Source organism: Quercus suber, unplaced genomic scaffold (genome assembly GCF_002906115.3).
Source record: "Quercus suber isolate HL8 unplaced genomic scaffold, Cork oak 2.0 scaffold_39, whole genome shotgun sequence".
NCBI lineage: Eukaryota > Viridiplantae > Streptophyta > Magnoliopsida > Fagales > Fagaceae > Quercus > Quercus suber.
The window spans coordinates 1,249,337-1,259,319 of NW_027069504.1; the positions used below are offsets into that span (position 1 = coordinate 1,249,337).

General features: G+C 34.4%; 1 protein-coding gene and 1 pseudogene across 1 annotated transcript; one reads left to right on the top strand and one right to left on the bottom strand.

Annotated features, from left to right (window-relative positions):
* Positions 1-426: 426 nt before the first annotated feature.
* On the top strand, positions 427-1,948 carry LOC136066576 (probable ribonuclease P/MRP protein subunit POP5). Its single transcript, XM_065771122.1, has 3 exons — positions 427-843; positions 962-1,099; positions 1,344-1,948. The coding sequence occupies exons 1-3, from the start codon at positions 690-692 to the stop codon at positions 1,490-1,492; spliced, it is 441 nt and encodes a 146-aa protein (XP_065627194.1). The 5' UTR covers positions 427-689; the 3' UTR covers positions 1,493-1,948.
* Positions 1,949-4,311: 2,363 nt separating this feature from the next.
* Positions 4,312-7,038, bottom strand: LOC111999309 (serine decarboxylase-like; annotated as a pseudogene).
* Positions 7,039-9,983: the final 2,945 nt, after the last annotated feature.

The window sequence follows — 9,983 nt, forward strand, 5'->3', positions numbered from 1 at the left end:
TTATGTTGTTTTTCTTGCAAAGTAGCATAATTCATATGCAGTTTTTTCCACTTGGGGTTTAAAAACGCTCTTTTAGGCTTCCAAAACGTTTAACCAAATGGACCCTTAGCTTTAGTTGATGGTTTATGACCAGATTCCGTCAGTTTTCGGGTGCAACAGTAGAACCGATTAACTTGATCACCTTGGGTTTATTTGTTTTTTGGATTACATATCTAGGTGTAGTTATGAGTTTCAAGCTGTTTGTTCTTACTTCCATTTGTGTTTTGAGTTATTCGCTGACCTGTTGATTGTTTAGTGCTACAGTAGATTTTTGAGTAGAACTAAACCTTCAAATTCTTTTATATGGTTTCATATTTGTTTGATAGTTCTGTAGAGGCCTTTATGCTAAAGCTCTGTATCATTCCTTATATAACCATTTTGTTGAAGTTCCAAACCAGTGGAAATTCCAAATCGTGGTTATGTTTATTTGTCTTCTAAAATTTCCTTTTAATTCATTCCTTTTATCAATTTTTGCATTGACGATCAATTTAGTCATTCACCATCATGTCTGTACAAGGTTATTTGTTTTTTTCATCTTAAAAAGAAAGAAAGAAAGAAAGCAAAAGAATTCCTCTTCTCCATGCTGAATTGTGTTATGTTACAATTGTTATGCCAGGTAGAGAATTACGGTGGGATTTAAAAATAGGTACATGATTGTGGAAGTTTTCTTGGATCCTAATAGAGATCTTGCTGGGCATGATCCCATCATTATTACCCAATTTAATGTCTCAAAAGGGATCAAAGACAGCATTCTTGTAAACTTTGGAGACTCTGGTCTTGCTTCATCACTTGGATCCTTCCAAGGTAAGTACCATATTGCCAGTTATTAGTTTGCCTTTTCTCTTGTTTATGCACACTTGCATTTTACTTTCAATACAGTGTCATGTCTTCAATAATCATTGAACTTGTTGTTTATGTGTAGTCAAGTATGTGAATCCCATCACAACGCTTTGCATCATTAGAGCTTCAGGGGAAGAGTACCAAAAGGTTTGGTCTGCCATCACCATGGTTAGGAGTATTGGAAATTGCCCTGTGCTATTTAACTCATTGGACCTAAGTGGTAATTCAAATAACAGAGATATGGATACTCTATTTCCCTGCTGATAATACTTATATATATGTGTGTGTTTATCATAGTTTGAATTACTTAAATAACTTATATAACTTATATTTCTTCATGATTAGCATGACAAAGATGAAAATCTAATTTTATGTACTGCCATACAGAACTTTTTTCCGAGAATTTATCAGATTTTTTCATCTATCAAAATGGAATGTAATACCATTTTTTTTCTTTTTACTAGGGAGTATAAAGGCTTGTAGAAATGTAGCCTTGAAGTATGATGAGCTAAAATTTGAGCAGTACAAACTTGTAGTTGGGGCTTGTCTCGCCATCGATGCTATTCAACACATGCAAAACTGTCTAGACAAGATCAAAGTTTTGGAGCACTGAAAGTATTGCTGAGATCAGAGGGGGTTGGGGGTGGCTTAATCAATGGATCCCAGACTCTCAGCCCACCGCCAATACATCGATCCCATTTAAATCCTCCCTCCACAGTACTCCACCCTCACATCACATACCGTTGGCAAATACAAAATGAAAAGCAATACGTGCACATGAGCCATGTGTGTTGTGTATAAAAGCCACTTGACTTTGCTTTTCTCTTGGTCATTCTTCCAATTTACTCAGTGTGAAAACGGAGACTAGTTCTGAACATGATGCTAAGGTTGAGGATAAGCTACAGGTTGTTCCTTCAACTAAAACCAAAGCTCAGTGAGTATAAACTCTGCCACTCAATGACATGCTGCTTTGGAGTCGATATTGTCTGCTGAGGTCGGTGGTGATATTGTTTCATTTTAACTCCTGTTTTTTTTTTTTTAAAAAAAAAAAAAAAAAAAAAAAAAAAAAAAAAAGCATCACCACCAATCTTCCACAGAATGATTACTTAGAACGATCGCCTGTTGCGCAGGCCAGCACTAATCCTTCCCACAGACGGCGCCAATTGAAGGGTCGGTTTTTGTGACCCAAAAGATATGGGTTCTCCCAGGCCCCAACGAACCCAGAACAATAAATTTGTAGAGAGTGGATCGAAGGTTTAGGCGCTCGCTGGCGTTCATGAAGCATAAACTACTTTTCTTTTATTGAAAGATACTAAGAACAATTTACAACTGGGGGATGCTCCTCGGACCATGGCCGAAGAGGTTTTTCCTCTCCCAAAAACTCCTTCTTCCCTTTTTAACACTTTGCTCTCCTTTCTTATATATCCATCTCTTCCTCCTCATGTTGATCATTTATTGGCCTCCCTTCTGACCGTCTGTCCCATCAGAGGTCATATCCGTGCTCAGGTGGCTCACCCTGATCGATATTGCCTTGTCAAGGGGTTACATCCCCATTAATGCGGCCAGAAGGGTTAGGTAAGCGTATTCAATGCCAAGGTGACAGTTCGCCCAGGGTTTGCCCCTTCTCCGTACTTCTGTTGCCAACGCGTGGCACTGGGCCCTCTCCTCCTCGGATATTCCAAGAGTCCTTTGGTAGGGTGGTCCTCGTGTTTTTCCGAGGTCTCGGACGCCCGAGGACAGGGTCATCCTCGGATCCATCATGCATCCTCGGCGTGGGCCATTTGGGCTTGGCTTGGAGTGGGCCAAGGCTACCCGATTTTCTGGCCCCACATTTATATTTTAAAGTTTGAACTTATATGAATTTTTATCTTTCGATTGATCAATTCTTAGTAATTATCGGACTATTGTATCAATTTTTAGTAATTATTGTACTATTGTAACATGATAGTTAAACAAAAATAATATAAAATAAATTATAAATAAATAAATAATAAAATATTTCAAAAATTATATAAAATATTATCACTGATGACATAAAAATTTGGTCATAAATAACTTTATAGTAATGAAAAAGTCCCTCGCAATTAATAGAATAGCGACACCCTTTAATCTCTTGCAAAAATGTTCTAAGTGACAACTTAATGTCGTGACTATTATTCCTAACTAATTGCGAGGGGGTTAAAAGCCCTCATAAAGAAATTTTAGCGATGCCATTATTTGTCACTAAAAAGTATGTCGTTAATTTAGAATTCGCAAATAACTACGATTGTTTCCCCTCGCTAAAAATAAGTCATCGACTTTTCTCGTCATTTGGTAATATATTTGTGAGGGCGGATTTTTTCAGTAATGACGGTGGATTGCTCTTGCTAATTATTTATTTGGGAAGTTATGGTCGCAAAATCTCTTTTAGCAACAAGAGCAACTACGACGACCTTCGAGGGCCATATGCCCTCGCTAATAACCTTTTGCGACGGTATTTAAATTTTTGCGAGGGTATTCTACCTCTCACTAGTAGACTCTTTTCTTGTAGTGATAAGAATCATGATTGAAACAACATTACCAATAATCTTTTTAGTAGCTCTATGTAAATATTATTCTAGGATGGAAAATGCTGAAGTTATAAACTATTTTTATAAATTATTGATATGGTGAGTGGTTATTAGTAAGTAAAAAATTTATATTAGCTGTGGAGGATGAAAAAGTGAGAGGAAATCAACAGTTTGCAATAATATTGTAAAATAATTTGTAGCTATACCATTACTCTTTTAGGATAGAAAAAGAATAATATTGTAAAATAATTTATAACTATACCATTACTCTTTTAGGATAGAGAAAGAATAGCTAAATTTTGAGAGTTTAAGGGTCCATTTGGTTGGAGGCAGGAAAAGTAGAAGGAAAGAAAAGATTTTAGTTTCCTTATTTGTCTTTGGTTGGAGGTGGAAAAGTGGGGCAATGGAAAAATATTTTTTTTGGTTGAGAAGAAAAATGAGAAAATTGAAAATAGAGTTTATATAAATTTACTCATATGCCCTTATTAAAAAATGATGCCCAATTAAAAAAAAAAAAATCACCCAAGTTTATTAAAAAAGAAAAATCATTCCCAATAAATTTTTTTTTTTTTTTTTTTTTTTTTTTTCAATTTATATAGGCAAATGGAACATGGCTCCAGTTGGGTAGGTCATACCTGAGTTCTTAATCCCTAAAAACTATATAAATAAAATCTTTTCTCACAACTCAAACAAGACAACACATTGTGCATGAAAGTCATATATTAAGACAGCAAAGCAAAAAGATTTTGTCCTTGTACTTTCCATATTAAAACCTAAACTACTGATTCCTGCAAAAATCCAATATGTGCACTACATATGCACCATATTTAAGAGAGTGTTCACTTCCCATCTTCTAATATGAAAGGCTGCAATGGTTAGAAAATCATGGAATACTCACACGTTTGACAAAAGGCATCATGAGACCAAACAGAGCCCCATCACAGTGGATGTAGAGCCTGTCATGTGTAAATCCTGCTTCTTCCAATTTCTGTATAACCAGATCAAGATCATCAACAGCTCCTTTAACAGTAGTTCCTGCAAAATTATAAAGAGTGAACCATAAAACATGAGTGAGCCATAAAACAGTTAAGAGTGGAGAGAGAGGAGAGGGAGCATTATCTATGTTAACATTAATTATGGCTGGTTTGTCCCTGTGACAAAGAAGCTTGGATTTAAAATCCTCACAATCAATCTCACCAGAGACTAGAGTTTCCACCTTTATGCATTCCATCCTGTACATCCGTGCTGCTTTGAAGACCGAATAATGTGATTCACGTGAGGCATACAAAATCCCATCTGCAAACACTTCCCTTCTGCAAAATGAATCTATATGTTTAGATTCTTTGCAAGGGAAACAATTAGTTTCTACAATCTCAAAATAGAAGCTTAGAAAGCTGAGGTTTATCGTTACTAACCCAACTAAGATACCATGAAGATTCCCTTCTGTGCCACAATTTGTAATGTAACCCCAATATTCATTCTTCTCCAACTCCCATAACCGGGCAAACCAATCCAAAACACCCACTTCAAATTATCTAGAATGGACACCATAGTTGCTCTCTATAAATGGATCCCCAAGGTTGTTGATGGGAAAGTGTTGAAGTTGCGCCAGAGCACCATAATCGAAGTCCAAGTTATATGGGTAACCTATCAGAGATTTTTGTAAGTGAAGACTGTTAAAATTTCTTGCCCATATAAAACAAAGAGATTTCTGAATTCCAATTGCAAATGCAATTCTTGCGACAAGAAGAAAAAACTAGATAAATATTGAATGCATGTACATTGTACAATTTCATGCTATAATCACAGCACTGAGAGAGAGAGAGAGAGAGAGAGAGAGAGAGAGAGAGATTGCCATACTTTCCTCTCTCTATGCCAGTTCCACATACTTTCATGCTTTAATGTAAATCTGTTAATGATAAAGAAAGTAATGCATCTTCTTATGCAACACTAATGCATAGTGTTCTTAGGAGTTGGAAAATACCAAAAAAGATAGTATGAATCAACATAAAGACACATCTATGTCATAATGAAATTTTAATGATAATTTTTTTTTGTTTGATATGTAAATTTTAATAACAAAAATCCCAAATCCAAATATATTTACCTTGATTCATTAATGGTTCTAAGCACAAACATGAGAAACAGGAAATGAAGGTGCACCATAAATTTAAAGTTATTATCTTTTAAAGCAAAAGAACCTTCAATACATTATAATTGTTTCTGCTCCCCTTCACCAAAAGTATTGAATATTGAATGTCAACGTAAATTCGAGATAAACCGGATCTTGAGGGGGGAAAGGAAAAAACCTTTTCCAACATACCCAAAAAAAAAAAAAAAAAAAACCTTAAGCAGACATGTATCTATGATCCACGGATAGTAATGGGAAAGGAAAAAACCTTTTCCAACATACCCAAAAAAAAAAAAAAAAAAAACCTTAAGCAGACATGTATCTATGATCCACGGATAGTAATGACAGTTTAAAGCTATGTATGATGCAACAGCTTGAAATTCAATTTCTGCATTGAAATTATTCTTTGCAACTACAAAAATAAATAAATAAATACCAGGAAAAAAAAGAGAGGATACAAGAAATTTTATTATGTGTTCTTATGTTGAGCTCAAGACCTGTATTTCTACGTGCTACAAAGCCTCTTCTTTTTTTCTTTTTTTTTTTTTTTCTGGCCACAAGTACAGACCCATCTTAAAAAAGCTTTTGGTAAGCCTCATTTCCAAATAGTCGAATAATTACAACAAAGACAAATATATTGTAGATCAAACTTCCAATTATTCTGAGTTAAACTTACATGTACATGTACTATAATACAGGCATACATACATACATACATACATATAATTGATAGGTTAATACAGACATGCATATAAAAGTAAATTTTTACAAAATTCCAAAATCATGTCACAAATTATATTGTAAAGTACAGATAAAAAGAAGAAAAAAGAGGTATATGTAACATGTGCATGTAAATTATACATAAACACTCATTATCAAATTCCTAATCAAACACAGATACATAGCATTCATATTCTCTCCGGAACCAAATACCGTCTACAATAAAAACTGATTGGTTTTTTAGTATAACGATAAAGAGTAAAAATAACATAAGCGACCTTTATACGTTGAAACTTTAAAAAAATAAAAAATAAAAAAAATAAAAATCCCTCCAAAACCAAATACTACCTAAGTTAATTAAATCCATTTCCTATACCATGTAAGCTTAATTTCAAAAAAAACAATGCAGAAATTGTGAGAAAAGCTATATGGAATGAAAAGAAAAAGGGAAATGGGGAAAGTTAAAAAAAGAAGAGATACATTACCCAAATGGTGTTTGGTCCTCTCAAGGAGGGATTTCCTATAGCGAGCCAAGACAGAAGCCATATGAGCCTCTCTGTCCCCAGTGAGCTCATCGTCAGCATCAAGCTCTGTCATGGCCAAGCATGTACTGTGCACATTTCTCCCAACCACAATCTCTCTCTTATCACCATTACCTTCTTCCACAACTGGTTCGTTGATCACAGCCGTTTGGTCGTAGTAGTATTCTGGCAACGGCTCGATCTTCTCGGTGTCAACATCCTCAACGCTTCCAACCATTGATACAAACAGAAACAGACTGAGTGAGAATCATGTGAAAGTTGCAGCTGGTCTGAATAGTTTGGTTATTAGTTGTAAAACTCGAACATTCTGGCCTTTTGCCCCTTTGGGCAAAAATATTTGGCATTATACGTCTGTTTCAAAACTATATAGGTGTGTGCCCCTGTTTCGATACTCGATAACCCTAAAATCGAGTTACTTAAAGTACTCGATTGGTTTAAAATTGAGTTATGACCGATCAAATTTAAAAAAAAAAAAAAAAAAAAAAAAATTGCATAGAACTCGATTTTATGGAAATCGAGTTCCAATGATTGGTTTAAAATTGAGTTATGACCGATCAAATTTAAAAAAAAAAAAAAAAAAAAAAAAATTGCATAGAACTCGATTTTATGGAAATCGAGTTCCAAAACGCCACTATAGAGCTCAAAAAGGTCACTACAGGGCTTAAAAACGCCACTATAGGGCTCTTTGAACCTGCCATGGGACAATAACACTTAGGAAAAAAATTTGTAGAAAAACACCGCTATAGGGCTCAAAAACGTCACTATAAGGCTTAAAAACGCCACTATAGGGCTGCTTGAATCTGCCATGGGACAGTCACTTAGGGAAAAAAAATTTGCAGGAAAACACCGCTATAGGGCTTTAAAACGTCACTATAGAGGTTAAAAACACCACTATAGAACTCCCTGAACATTGTAAGGGGCGATGACACTAAAAATTTTTTTGCATGGAACTCGATTTCTAGGAAGTCAAGTTCCATGCAATTTTTTTTTTTTTTTTTTTTAAGTTTGATTGGGCATAACTCGATTTTAGGGTCATCGAGTATCGAAACAGGGGCACGCACCTATATAATTTTGAAACAGAGGCATAATGCCAAAAAAAAAAAAAAGGGGTAAAATGCCAGAATGTCCTGTAAAACTCAACAATATTTTTTTTTTTTTTATCAAGATATCTACGGATCTACCGTTAGACTAAATTTTATTGATAGCTATTTCATAAATTAAATATTTAAATTTTAAGTTTTTTTTTTATTAAAAATTATATATAAAAATAATTTTATGAATTAAATAGTAAATAATATTTAATGAAGACGAAATTTGACATATGTATTGTGGGGTTAAGGGCCCAAATTGCATGTTGGGCCTTGGTCCTTGGCTGAGTTCATGAAGTAGTTCGAGGAGGGACGAATGGTTATAAGTGGTTCAAACTCAGAACTTAATAAGCAAAGATGCAAATGAGAAAGTGGTCCAAGGAGGAATATCTCTTCGGACAAGCTAAACACTAATCAGATATAGATCCTATAGATCGAGGTGGCCTTCTAGGAAACTCTAATGATAGGGACGTGCGCCATAAACATACAAGAAAGATGGGAACCCAAAAATATCTAAGGGAAAGCTACTATCACTGCATTGAATGCACTATAGCTACTTTTCTGGCCTCATTTATGTGGAAAAGACTTCTGAACAGTGTTGCTTTGGCAACCACAACTCATAGAAGGCTAGAAAGGGTATTTGATAGGACAAGAACTCAAGTGATGGCCTAAAAGATCAACAAGTGTAGGATCAAAATCATCCAAAATGGACTATATAATGCAAGAGGCCCTTCATAAAATGGGGGAGGAAAAATAGAGAAGAGGCACTATAGCAATCTATGCACTTGTACTCTGTTTAATCAATTTATATGAAAACTTACCTCCTCGGACAGTGAGTTTATCTCCTCAGACAATGAATTCATTCAACTCTATGTTCCTTGTTCTTACTTAATCATCTTCTATATCCATACTAGCTGTTGTCAAATCCATACTAGCTTTAACCCACTCTCTACAAATTTATTGTACTGGGCTCATTGGGCCAACATCCCATACATCTTAGGTTTGGGCTACAAAATGTGTCACTACATGTATTATGAACATAAAAAAATATAAAATTTAACGATTAAATTTTCAACATATGTAGACATATTAATTTTTTTTAAGTAAAAATTTTAGTTTTTTGCTACAACCAAGTATATGGTCAAACTTTGTCCATAAATGAAATAATGAAAAATGGCTAAAGCTATTACAAATTTCATAAATACTAAATATATTATAAATTTTACTACATAAAAGTTATAAACTAATGTGACAATGAATAAGATTGATGGTTGAATAAATGAATATTTGAATTATTTTTTTAATGATTTGTGACATATCTATTTATATAATAATATTTGTAGTAACTTTACATTTTTCCTTTATGAATTTGTAGTTTCTCCAAAATCACTCAATTTTTATTACATAAAACTTACAAATTAAAAAAATAAATTGATGGAGCTATATTCAAAAATGAAAACAAATATGGGATTGGAGTGGTCATCTAGAATAACTAGGGCCTCATCATTGCTTCTCTTCCCAACAGCTTCCTTGAGTCTTTCAAGCTCTAGAGATTGAAGCTATAGCTTATGTTGATCCGCTCATTAAGGATGCAATTCACATTTCTAGATATTTTTACTCAGTTACTTTATTTTCACACTAGGAGGGAATGTAATAAACTTGCTCATAATTTGGCTAGGCATTCTATCAATGTCACAAACTGTGCTATGTGGATGGAGATGTTCCATCACACTTTTTTTTTTTTTTTTTGTTATTTAGGCTAATATAGCCAGAATTTATTCTTTATAAAAGTCTCTCAATTTTCTTTCTTAAAATTTTAAAAAAAAAAAAAAAAAAAAAACTACTTAATTGGAGACTCCCCAATGTATTATCTCTCGAACAAATGGTCAACACTCAAATGGTGAGTCAGGCAAATGTGGCGAGGTGTTCAAGGTCCCCTTCTATAAGGGGATAAAGTAGGCTCCCAAAGGTGTAATTTCCCTAACAAGTGGATTATAGCTCATGTGGTGTGGAGCAAAGGTGATGAGGTGTTTAGGGTCCATTTCCCTACCGAAACAGAGCAAGCCTAAATGAC